Source organism: Argiope bruennichi, chromosome 5, assembly GCF_947563725.1.
Source record: "Argiope bruennichi chromosome 5, qqArgBrue1.1, whole genome shotgun sequence".
NCBI lineage: Eukaryota > Metazoa > Arthropoda > Arachnida > Araneae > Araneidae > Argiope > Argiope bruennichi.
In genome coordinates, this window is record NC_079155.1 from 124752790 (window position 1) to 124766489 (window position 13700).

General features: G+C 28.0%; 1 protein-coding gene across 2 annotated transcripts in view; it reads left to right on the top strand.

Annotated features, from left to right (window-relative positions):
- Window positions 1-13700, top strand: part of LOC129968725 (structural maintenance of chromosomes protein 6-like) — a 91131-nt gene that overhangs the window by 66018 nt on the left and 11413 nt on the right. For both annotated transcript variants that reach the window (XM_056082907.1, XM_056082906.1), the window contains 3 exons: window positions 4157-4367; window positions 11342-11515; window positions 12302-12439. In XM_056082907.1, the coding sequence (XP_055938882.1) occupies window positions 4157-4367; window positions 11342-11515; window positions 12302-12439 (523 nt within the window). The remainder of the gene's footprint in view (window positions 1-4156; window positions 4368-11341; window positions 11516-12301; window positions 12440-13700) is intronic.

Consider the following 13700-nt stretch of genomic DNA (forward strand, 5'->3'; position numbering starts at 1 on the left):
CTAATTCTTGTTTCAAATGGAAGCTTGTAAGTTCTTGATATGTAATCAAGGATCACCTGTCATCTTCTGCTCTGCAATTTTATGTATTTTTTATGGGGAAATCCCATGACAGAGTTTGTCATTTAGAACCACTGAGCTCATTTCAAAATTTTTTATTTCATATAGCATCTTGTGGCCTTTAAATATGTCAGCAAGAATCATCTGTTCTCTTCCACCCTTCATTTTCTAATGAAATAAAAAAAATACTGCTGCTTTTAATGTTTACAACTTTTTAATTTAAACTTTTGATATTGATATATTGATATTGAAACCTCATATCGATAATTTTTTTAAGCATGAAGAGTTGGGGTTAAATTTTAAACTTAGTGTCTAGTAACATATCCAGGCGTAAAGTTGAAGGCTTGTTTTGGATAACAAACTCAATAACTTGAACCAATGGAAATACTGTTGTGCATTTTTTCCATGTCAAAATTTAATTTCAACTGAATTGTAACTCTATTATTTTTGTCCAAGTATAATTTAAAATAATGTTTTCTCTTTTGAAATAAGTTGTATTTTTTCAAAATTTATTGAGATAATTAAATTATTCTCATTAATATCTTCCATGATCCATATTAACAATGCCATGTTGACTACTTTTGATGAAACATGTCTTAGCAAAATATATCTATATAATATATTGTGGATATGCAATAATGATAGCTCAGTTATTGAATTTGGAAAACTGATTTTTTATTTTTCACTTGAAACTGAAGATGGTGAGTGCAGCCGACCCTTCACAACATATCTAGAGGTTATCAGTTTTCATATGAAATAAATACTGTCGTAATCAGTACTATATTTGCTTTGTTGGTTCCCATACAAGATGCCAAGTGAAGCAAGTTTGAAATTTCTGTCGAAAATGGCATTGGTAGGGACAGGTGGTTATTTGTGATGTGTTTAAATGTAATTATTTTTCGTATGGTACAAAAATTTGCAAAATCGGTACAAACATTATAGCAGGGGAATTTCTTTTTCGTATTTTCCGATAATTTTAAATATCTAGATAGAGTGTAAACAGCTGGTTACCGAAATCATTTAGTTAAGTTTCAGGAAATTACATTTTTTTTTTTTTTTTTTGTGTGTGTGTGTGTGTGTTTAAATATTCCAATGAATTTTATCAGTCATAAATTTTACATAAAGACCATTAAGATAGAATATGCAATTTCTACAATCAGTAGGTACAAAAAAATGTTTGCAGTATCTACTCTGATTGAGGGATTTATTTAGAACTAGCTGGTACCCAGCAAGTTGCTGCTGCAGAAGAAATAATTTTAGAAATATCATTGGAAATTTTAAATAGCTATTTTGTTTAATTAGGAATGATAGAAATAATGATATATATCTTCTTGTCAACAGTGAAAACATTCATTGAAATTGAATTATATATAAAGAAGTATAAATAGTAGTAATTCTTTAAAAAAAAAAAGCCCCTATTATTTCAGTATTTTTGTCTTATTTAGGGCAGATGGCATTTTGTTTATTATATTTTTTCCCCCCCTATAGTTTTTCCAGCAAAAACAAATAAATTTTTTGGCTGCTTCACTCATGAACATCAATATACAACTGGCCATGTGAAAAACATGGATTTTCTAGATTCAGTCCCCATTTGAAGTGATTTGACTTGTGCCTTGTTGTTGGTCAACAAGAATGCGAGTCGAATGGGAAACTGCAGTTGTTTGGAATCAAAAGGCATATTGGTAGGAATAATGGGAATGTGTGGAATGCGCACATCTTCTCCATTCGACTTTTTGTTGAGAACAGCTGCCTTGATTCCTGCCGGTTGTTGGTCTTCTGATTATGATGCATGTGAGTGGTTACCACATAAATGTTCTCTTTCGATTCTTTCTGCTTGTTTGATTTTGATATTCTGAAGCATGTGAATGTGCAATTCATAAATGATCTGCTTCATTGCTGGCTTGCTGTTCTTCGTTTATTTGAAAAGCTCGATTCACTTATTTCTACGTGCCTGGCTAGTAGGTTTACTAAATGACGAATGTTTAGGGGGAATATTTTTTAAAATAGAAATTAACGTGATATATGCTTTATAACAGAAATATCATTTATCAATTCATTGAATAAATAGAAAAATTGCTGTTTGAACTGGAGAATTTCCATTATATATATAACTTATCTTAATCGACATCAATAATAATAATTCTAATGTGCATATGTGAGATAAACTCTGAATAATTTGTGTGAATCATCGCAGCCAAAATATTGTGTTCGTTGAGTAACAATATCTCGTGTAGATGACTGTTCAGTAATGAAACGAAAGAAAATTAGTGCTTGCACTAAATATTTCTGATTTCATTTCACGTACAATTGATTGGCTTCGAAATTTATTTTGTTTGATATATGTGCGATTACCTCCGTATGACATGTGTCATTTACTGTTTTGTCTTTTGTCTATTTTAAAATACTGTTGAATCATAGAAACGTATGAAACGATTTGTTTGTAAATTTTATTATGTTCAAAATAAATGCTAATAATAGTACTATGTCTGCAACCTTCCCACAAATGCAATCAATAAATTGTCAAAGTTTTATTGCAATTGAATGAACAGAACACCATCGCATAAAATACGAGCAAGCAAAAATTCATTTTTATATATTAAATTTTAATTTTTGTAGGTTGGTTGATTCACAACCAACCTAATTTCTTCAAGTTGAATTTCTTCAGATATTCATTGGTATGCTCCATTCTAAAATGTTTTAGATGATATCAGTGATGATGATTTCGATATTTCTGGGATGTTATAAATTAGATTTTGTTAAGACAGCTAGTTCTTTTATGTCAAAATAAAACCTTTAATAAATTTAATTGTAAACTCTATGCAATATAAAATATGCTAATATTATGTCTAACTGTTGCAACTCTTATATGTTATACTGTCTGTTGAGTTGAGAGTGATTACAATCATAACAACCAATGTGCATGTATAATTTTTGCTTCAGAGTCTTGAAATATAATTTTTTGATAGATATAAATGATTATTTTCCTATTTATAATTAACTAACCTTAATTATTCGTGTTTTTTTATGCCTGTAGGTTTGCAGTTTTATACTGAGTGTTTCTTTATGAAACTGTTATTATTCCAAAGAAATTCATTACAGCTTTTTATTTGACCACTTTCCATGTAGAGCCTTTGTTGCATTATATTCTGATAGATGCAACAGTATCTAACCTTTTACTTGCAATATGTATTTTAACAATGAAAAGAATTTTTAAATTTCATCAATATCTGTCCTTTATGGTGGTTTGTCTTTTAAGCACTATGCTGACTGCTTTTTATGATTGATATAAAACTGCTTGCACTGGATTTTGCTTGGTTGATTTTTCTTTGTACAAAATGACATTTGGCATTCTTGCAATCCATTGAACATATACATTTAATCAGAGTCTGTGATTTTTTAAAAATTTGTTTCACTAATATTGATTATTTTTCATCATGTTCAGTTTTACCTTTTCACACCTTTTTCTTATGGCTACTTTATAGAACCTTTCTAGAATTTTATTGATTTTTGTTTGGTGCACTACAATTAAATAAAGATGTATCATAAATTCCAAACAAAACAAGACTATATCTGGTAATTTAGCAAAATAAACCTCTAAGCAAAATATTCCTCTGTTCATGCTTACTTTATAAATAATTATTAAATCATTAGCTAAAATTAGGCTCTCCAGTTTGTCATCACATGTTAATGTGATAGGGTATGAAATTCAGCATTAATAATTTTGCATAGGCATAAATTAAATCTTCCTCATTATTTGACATATTTGTTATGGTGACCACTTTTAAAAATTCTGGTTTAAGGATTTTATGTTTCAAGTAAAAATAAATAAATAAAAATGAAGAAAAAGGGGAAAAAAAAAACAAAAAAAACTGTTATTTTATTAATTTCAAAGTTAAATTTCTTATATGTACAAATATATTCAGAAATAGAAGACAAGAAGAAACACAAAACTAAATTGGTTATAATCTTAGAATTTAACTTTTGTTTGCCTAAAAGATGTATGGTATTATGCCAGTTGTCCATATTCATCTTTTTTTATTTCTACCAGATGTAATTACTTGTGAGAAAGTCCTTTATTATTACCTTACTTTTTCCTTAGAAATATGGAAAGAGATAAAGAAGAAAAATTGAATAGAATTAATCAAATACGGAAACAAATAGAGACAATGAGAAAGGCTGTAGTATCACTCCCAGAGAAAATAGAACATCTAGAAGGGGAAGTGGTGAAACTTTCTACAGCATATAAAAAAAACTTGATGGAAATCAAAGAACTAGAGCGTAAAGAAGAAACAAAAACTGTGGATTGTTTGGTAAGTGCTTATTTAATGTATTTCATTGTATGTCTATAAAGAAATGTTCTTTTAAATATGTGTAGATTCTTCTTGACTTATATCTAATTTCTGTTTCAATGGATTAGTTGTAAATCAGAATTATATTTTTCAAATTTACTGATAGCAAAAGTATCTGAAATTTTGTTTGATTTGGATATATTTTATGACCATGAATATGATCATAAGCTGAACAGAACTCCTTATTTATAAATGCTCTACTCTGATAAATCAAATTATTTATTTAAGTTGATTAAAAATATTTGAGAGACAAATATAAATTTAACATATTTTCTGCTTTTTCTTAATTTATATATGTATTTATTAAATGTCTTAATCATGAATTGGATTTGCAAATGCTAATGCTTAATCCTTTTAAATAGCTAATTATATTTTTAATAACATTTTCTGATTGATAGGCATCTGTTGCTCAATGTCTGAAAAATAAAAGTTGACAAGAATTTTAGGTTTTAGAATTTTTCATTTGGTATGTAAATGTGCGAAAAACATTTTATATTAGGTTTAAGCAAATGTGTAGCTATCAGGGACGAGCATTTTTTTTCAACATCTTGTATTAGTATTGAAGTTATTGATACTAATTTCAGTTATAAAAAATAAGCTTGGAACATACATAAGGGTTGTCATGGTACCAACATATAACTAATTTAAAAAAAAAAATCTAAAAAACAAGGAAAGGAAATGGAATTTGAAAATTTTCATGAAACTCACTAAAGTACATTGAATTTTAAAATTCCCGCTTATATCCCCCCCCCTTCTAAAAAGTTCTGATGTTTAAATATTGCAAGATTAAAAGAACATAGAACAGTAATTTCAATACACCATATGTGACTGTGTAATTGTAGAAATTCCTTCTTTTTTTTAGTCGCTCACCTTTTCCTTCTGTATACAAGTAAATAATTGATATTGGACTTTTTATTTAAAAAGAATACAAGAGAAGTGGACATGTGAAATTTGATATCCGAAAAATAAGCCAATTTCAAACTTCTTAGTTTTAAATAATAATAATAATTTAAAGCTGAACTGTTATGGTCTTTAAAATTTGTTGTGTCATATTTGTCCTTTAATGGATTCAATGATATATCAGAAATATTTTCACATATGTTCACTCATAGTGAAATATTAAAAATTGTACTTAATGTCATATAAAAATGTACATTATTTATTACAGATTAGCTCCATTTTTTTCAATAATCTTTTAAGAAATCTTTAAACAATAAGAAATTCATAATATGTTTTGACAAAGCTTTTAATTGTATTTCACAAAAATATCAAATGAATCTTATTGTAAGATATTGGCATGTATCAACCTATAGGGTTTCATATTGGAACATATTGGAATTCAGTATTTTTAAGCATACAACTGCTTAAGAATTTTTAAAGAATTTTAACGAAATTATATCAGGTTTGGACATACAGTTACTTTTTTAAATTAGTTTGAATGGACTAAGTGTAAATTAAAAATTTTTAAAACATGCCAGAAAGGAACTTCCGTGCAAAAATGACTATAAAATTTTGGATCTAAGTACTTGTGGACAATGCATAATTTATTGAATGTTTTATGAACGTAAATCTCCTGAAGGGAACGTAGATATTATTCTAAGAGCAATGTATAGAGTATTTAATGATAGTCCAGTTAGATGTGCCAATTTCCTGGAAGTTATTGATTCTTCTGAAATTTCATTGAAGTTTTGTTCTTTCCACTGGATAAAAAATATCTCTGTTTGTGAAATTACTCTAAAAGTTCTTGACAACATAAAGATATACTTAAATTGCAATAAAAAGAAAATTTTTCCTGGATCTGCCACAAGTGTTAGCATGATAAATGCTTTTCAGAATAAATTAATTTTTTATGTTGCTAATATACTTCAGCCATTTCTTTAAAAAGTTCAGACATCTGAACCAATTATACCTATCTTATATTAATTTTCTTTTGAAATAATTAAGAAAAATGTTGTCAGAAGAAGAAACGTTGTCAAAGAAGTAAAAACATCTGTTAATTATTTTCAATAGAGCTTGACAATCCGAAAAATCTAAGGCTGTGGGAAAAAATAACGATTTAGAACAGTGATTACAAGCTACTTCAAATTGGAAAAAAAAAAAAAAAAGAAGAAGAAGGTTTTTTTAGCAGAGTATTTTATATTTGTGAAAAATAACTGTAAAAATATTTGAACACATGTCCAAAAGTTTTAATGTTATAAAAACTGCATCTTGTTTAAATCCATATTTAATGAAGAATCTTCCTTTTTCCACTCATTAAAATTATGAAGTGATATTATACCATTATAACTGAGTGTTGTTCACACATTTTCTCTTATATTACACATATAAATAGGGAAAACACGGAATTTTTTTCCGTATTTGAGTGGCAACCCTCTTTGAAGGAACCAAACTCAATCTCGGAGAGTTTTAGAAAAACCACTTTCATCATATCATTGGATACTTCAAGATCATCAAGAGAGCTGTTATGTCTTCAAGGAAGAAGCTTGTCTAGAAAACATAGTTGTGTGATTCCATGGGCTTCAGGAAGTGCTTCTGCAATCTGTATTGATGAGACTGTTTCTCTGGCAAATATGATGGAGCTGTAATTGGATAGCAACTATGTTAATGAGCTAGTGGAAGAACTTATGAAATTACATTCTGTGTTGTAACAAGAAGTTATGGAGGGTTCATCAAGAGAGGGAAAAAACAATAGCCTCATCAGAAAAACAAACTTCCATTAAAATAGGAGAGATATTGGAAAATGGGAAGCTTTCATCTTATGCTGAGAAGTATCACCTTCAAGAGGCAATAGCTAAGCGTGTTGCAAATTTGTTCAATAGAGCTGTTTTTTTTTTCTTCTTTTTTTTTCTTTGCCAAATTTTGAAGCTTAAGTAAAAATAAATGTCTTTAGATAACTTTTTTTCATTAAAAAGCATTTATTATAAATATTAAATTACATTGCTATAAATTTTTTAAATTATTTTTTTAATAATGGAATGCAATATTTTATTGTATATTGATCCTATGGGAAAAAATTTTTTCTCTTGAAAAGTGTTTCACATTACAAGATTCAGGATATTTTTTATTTATTATCCAGTACTAATTCAAAATGTTGTAGTTTGCTGCTTCTGCAACTTGACATTTCATTTATTAATATAGAAGATTACCATAGACATTTTGCAGTTAACTTTTTACTATTTATTGAATGTATTTGGTGCATTTATAACCTTATTCTAATAAATTATTTAAAAAATAGTAAATATTTAATTATTGACATAAGTTCAACTTAACAATTGAATTCTAGATTCAGATCAGATTCTCGCAAGGAAAAATATTGGGAGGTATTTGATTCCATAAATCTTTTCATAGTAAAGGAAGAAATCAGCATACTCAAATGTTGTTGAAACGATTGATTGTCTGTTTTTCAATGGATTTATTAATTAGAGAATTTACTAAATTATACAATTATTAGTTAAAATGTTATATTTTTATGTTTATTTATCATAAATCTTCCATTTTGAAACAGAACTGAAATTTTTATGTGTAGAATCTGTTATAGTCTAGGTTACAATCATCACAAAGGAATATTTTTGGAAAAAATATCCACGTAATCACAAAGTTTTATTTTGAGTAGACTATATAAGGTATTATTTTTAATTCTAATCTGTTAATCACACTATCAAATTTAGATTTGATAGTGTGATTAGCTTTTAACAATCCTTTACTTTCCTCAAACTGTTTAGATTCTTATACAATGCTTTTCTCGTTGCATTCTCCAATTAAATTCCCTAAAAGATAATTATTTTGAGTAACAATTAAAATTAGTAGTTGCAATTTTAGTAGTCAATACTGGTGAATAAAAAGCTGTATTATATGTGTTTTAAGCAAGCATGCATGCAACCCATTTTCCTAAGTGAAGTGACTAAAATTTGATATTGTGATTCATAGTATTCGTATTGCTTGACTTCCATACATCTACAAATTATAGACATGCAAAATATTTAGATTTTAGTTTTACATACTATCTGCTTTATTCAGTGTCTTAAGCAGAAAAGTTAGTTGTTCGTTAAATTATGGGGCATTATTTCAAAACAAGAAATATGTACTATTCAATATGATAGAACAAATGCTGATTATTTGACAAATAATAATTAAAAAAATTCTCATGAACTTTTATTGAACAAGGATAGTTTTTCAGAAGTGGAAATGAATATTCTTTATAGAAATCATATGAAAGAGAACAAAGCTGTAAAATTGTTGGGGGAGGGGGGGAAGCTTGAATCTGAACTTCCTAACATGAAATTTTTGAAATTCTTTAACAAGCAAAAGATTTTTGTATATTATCAAAAAATTATTATTAATGAAATAATGGAATGTAAGCAATTAGGAAGTTTCAAAAGCTCAATGGTTTGCAAATGTACATCAAGAAGAGCTCCCATATACTTAATTTCTGATGGTCATTTAAAATGGAAATTTTCAAGATTGTTTTCTTATATCAAGTTTAGACCTATTTGGTAATAATATTATTAGCAGCCATGGTATTATACAATAACCATTTTATAAGACAACATTTTGGAACCAACTAAAACCACCATTCAAGCTGTGAATTCCAAAGAGCAAAAAAATAGGGAATAGTTTAATTAACACAAAAAAGAAAAATAATTTAATTAGAAGTTTACAGTAGTTTAAGAGTTAAGCTAGAAGAATAGTTTATTTTATGATGAAAAAAGTTCTCAAAGTTTCTGAAAAGAAAGCATATGGATTTGATGAAAAATATTTGATTATCTGTTAAGACAAAGTTTGTTTAGATTGCCATTATAACCTTTAAATAAATATATATCATATTAATATAGACTATTAAAAATATATATAATGTTGTTAGTTATTTATCATGAGAACAGAATAAAAGGATATTTGATTACATGCAATTTAGTGAATCTAATATTGCAAATTTTGCTGGTGATTTCTTTTGAAGGGAAAAAAACTTACATTTAATTTTCAAAGATGATTTAGAGTTCACTATGCAATGAACTTATCCATCTGAAGTGCTAGGTAATTAATTACAATATCAATATATAATATTAGAATAAAGAACCTCAGAAATTTTTAAACGCAAAGTTGCCACTCAAAACTGGAAAAAAATTCCCTGTTTTTTCCCTGTACGTATATTCAAGACATGAAGAAATGCATGAACAGCACTTATGTGCTAATTATAATGCAATAAGATTTTAAGGAGTGGAAAAACAAGGAAAAGAAGCTACAATTTAACATTATTCAGATTAATAGCATAATAAAAGAAGGTTTATATTTACATCCACACACACAAAATTCACTTTATTTATTATCTAGAATTTAGGAAGACAAAATTCATATATCAAGGGTAGGGGGAGGGGATTTATTACCTCTCATGCTCGTTAAGTCACACAAAATTAATTACTTGGGTGAAATAAAACTCAAACATGTTTTGTGTTTTATACAAATCATTTAATGATTACTTTTGACAAAAAAGCATTGCAAAGCAAGATTACTTTTTTTAGTTACATTTTTGCCAATTCATGTATTTGGGCATCAATTTCTGCAACTTCTGCAGCCATCAATTTCATTGAGCTAATGTTTTACAAATAAGGCACAACATTTTTGTATGGCCTAATATACATTTTATAGCTTTTTCACTTTCTGTGAATATATTTCTGATATATCATTGAATGCATTAAAATATGAATATGATGCATCTTATGAATTTTTAATGCCCATAAAAATTCAGCTTTAAATTATTGTTCTTCAACTAAGAAAAATTTAAACTCTGTTTATTTTCGGACATTAAATTTGGCATGTCATCTTTGCCTGTATTCCTTTTAGATACTAAGTTTAACATCTGTGATGACTCTTTTGAACTGGCAGTCAGTCTTGTATGTTTTCCTCTTGGGAAAAAAAGAGGAACAAATTTTAATGAATCTGTGCATTTGCTGATGACATTGGTGTTGTCACTTGAACTCTGGAAGTACTTAAATAGGAATTCCTTTCTTTGAAAGATGAAGCAAGTAAGATGCATATATTTGATGTCTACTAGTTTCAATAATCTTTATTTTGATATAGATGAATGCAAGTTTGAAACTGTCAGGAGCTTCAAATGTTTAGGCTCTGAAATAAACTCGCTGGCTCCAGATATTCTCACAAAAAAAAAAAAAAAAAAAAAAAAAAAAACCATCTGTTAATGGAGTTTTTCTGAACTACAAAGATGTTTGCTATCTAATTTCATCAACAAGAAAACCAAATTACTCATTTGCTAAATTTGAGTAGCTAACTTGAATTGTTCTTATATACACTGCTGAAACATAGATAATGACCAAGAGAGATAAAAAGATTCTTGGTATAATTGAAAGAGGAATTTAAAAAAAAACACATTAAATATACATTATATACTATACATTAAATTTAATGATTGTAGAAGAAAACTTGGAAAATTTAGAAACTAAATAAGGAGTTGATATTATTAAATGTATTGAAATACAGCACATTAAATGAGCAGGACGCTTAATAAGATTAGATGATAATCGAGTCACTAAAAAGATCTTTTTGACTAAACCATTTGATGCTAGAAAAGATAGAAACCAAAACTTAGGTGATTTAACTGCCTAGAAAAAGACTTAAAAACAGTAAGTTAACAAAGTTGAAAACTTTAGTGAAGAATAGGATGGCTGAAATTTTGGAAAAGCCCAAGATCCATCTTATATTGTTACACCAGTGAAGAAGAAGAAGCCCCCCCCCTCCAGAAATTTTCTGCACAACTACAGAATTATTCTTTAATGATTAATTCACTAGGGGAAATATTTATTTTTTAATACATTTTCTTTTTAGGGAAAAGTTTAAAATACAGAAGTACTGTTCTTGAATATCTTGTTAAATCCTTCCATATTTTTCCAACCATTTAATTAATAAATTTATTTTTTTTCCAGCAAGAAGACCTACAAATTTTACAACAATCCTATGACCAAAAAATTGAAGAAATGAAACGATTTTCACAAGTCGTTTCAGAACTGGAATCTAAAAAACGTGACCTAGAAGGCCAGATACAGACTATTAGTGCTTCACTTAAATCCTTAAATGATGAAGATTACCAAAAGTTACTTGTAAGTTATTTTGTATTCTAACTTTTTAAAAAGTTTATTTGATTATTATCTTAAAACTTTTAAATTGTAGCCAGGGAAAAATCTCAAACTTTTTCTTAAATGGTGGATTTTGACAAAGAATCCATAGTCAAAAATGACTGGAAATAGAGATTTGTGGTTTTGTTTGACACTATATATTGTTTTCTCAGATTAGTAATGATATATGATTTAATATGATAAGGTATACAATCTGTCTGCCCAGTGGTGAGAGTAGAAACAGTTGTACTTCTGTAAAACTAGGCAGGAAGCGACCATAGTAGTCATGATTTTAAATGACATTCTGCGTGATGTTTATGATACAATTGCCATTTAGTGAGGATTTTATTTGTCTTGGGTTGCCAGAGAATTATCTTAAGAAATTTCAGATGATCAATACACAATGGAGATATAACAGGAATTATTTCCAGTTATGAAAGAAAAGGAAGCATGATTTTGATATATCTCCATTCATGAACTTCCTGTTTACATAATTATATTATTGTATCTTTTTCCTCTTCAGTTTGGTTTTAATTGGAAAACTATTAACTGGAAATACTTTTCTTAGATATTTTAAATATTTTTGTGATGAAAAGAATTTAAATAATTAAGCAATTTTTTGTAAAATGTGAATTTTGAAATTTTTGTTTTTAATGTGTTTTTAAGATTTTTTTTATATAACGAAAAAGTACTAAAGCATTTTATTATAAAATACAAATTCAAAAAATAAATAGATAAATAAATAAAAAAAATAACAGTAATTTTTTTTAGACAAAGATGAGTCAAGTATCCAAGTTGAAAGAAAATTTTGAATCTGGGAAAAGGTCATATGAACTTCAACTAAGATGCAAGGAAAATAAATGTATTATGCAACGAAAAGATGTGGAAGAATCACAAAAAAAATTAGAAGTGAGTATATTTTGTTTCTTTGCTAGTCCCCCCCCCTTCTTATGTCTCCTTTTATTTTTATACAGTTTTGAATACTTACCCAAGACTTTTTTTGTACAGTTGAAATATTCCCTAAATACCATGCAGTTTACAAGCTTTTGGTTACTGCTACATATCTTAAAAACTCTGATGAAATTAGATAAAACTGGCAGTACCTGCACAGTGTTGCCTGTGGCATGACATCCAAGAGGAAAAATTAGCTTTAAACTTAAGTCTAGCCTCCACCCGATATGACATAAGCATGTCATGCAACATGAAATATAAGAATATACTTAGAAAACATCAAAAATAACTACAAAACAATTTTTAGCACACATTCAGAAATATTTAAGGCTAAGCTTTGATATACAGTCATTTGGTGCCTTGCGAAGTTGGCAGTTTTACGGTGGTGCTTTGTTTGGGGTTACATTGCTGCCATTTTTTTTTATGTGACTGTATTTCGATCTTTCCTGTTTATTTCTCTTGAATTTTTCCTGCTGTACATACTCCTTATTCTTACTTTCATTATTTTCGATTAAAATTTTTTTGTGTGCATTCCATTTTACTGCATTTATTGATTTTTTTTTCTACATTTCTGTTAGTTTGCTGCAGTGTTTCTCAGAACCGCATTATTGGCTGTTAGCTCCACATTCAGTCATTTTGCTAAAATTTGGCAATAAAATATTTTTTGGACAAAAATGACTGTATATCAAAGTTGTTCCATACTTAGACAGCTAAAATGGTTAAAAACGTAATATGTTCGTAGACAAAACAATTCATTAAAAATATAGAATAGAAAATGCGTTTTAAAATTTAAAAATATACAAATAAGTGATTGTACCCACTGTTCCACACTTGTTTATCAATTCTGTATAATCAGATATGATAATAAATTTCAGCTTGCTTCATAATATTTCTTTGTAAACTATATTGACTGTTTTTCTTCTTGGTGCTAAGACAAAAGAGACAACCAGCCAAATGGTAGACTTCGATGTGTATTTTAAATGTTGGCATAAAGTAGTGTTCGTGCACCTGTGCACTCATAAATGAAGTTATTGGAAAGGCATTATTATACTGGCATATGTTCTTTGTAAATTCTTTGGAAGTAGGATGCTCACTAGTAAGAAGTGAATTTAATGGAAGTAAGATGCTCATTAGTAAGAAATGAATTTAATGGTTCAGGTGAGGGAGGACTTCATCTAATTTAGTTTTCCCTCATAAACAACACATGAGTTTTGATTCA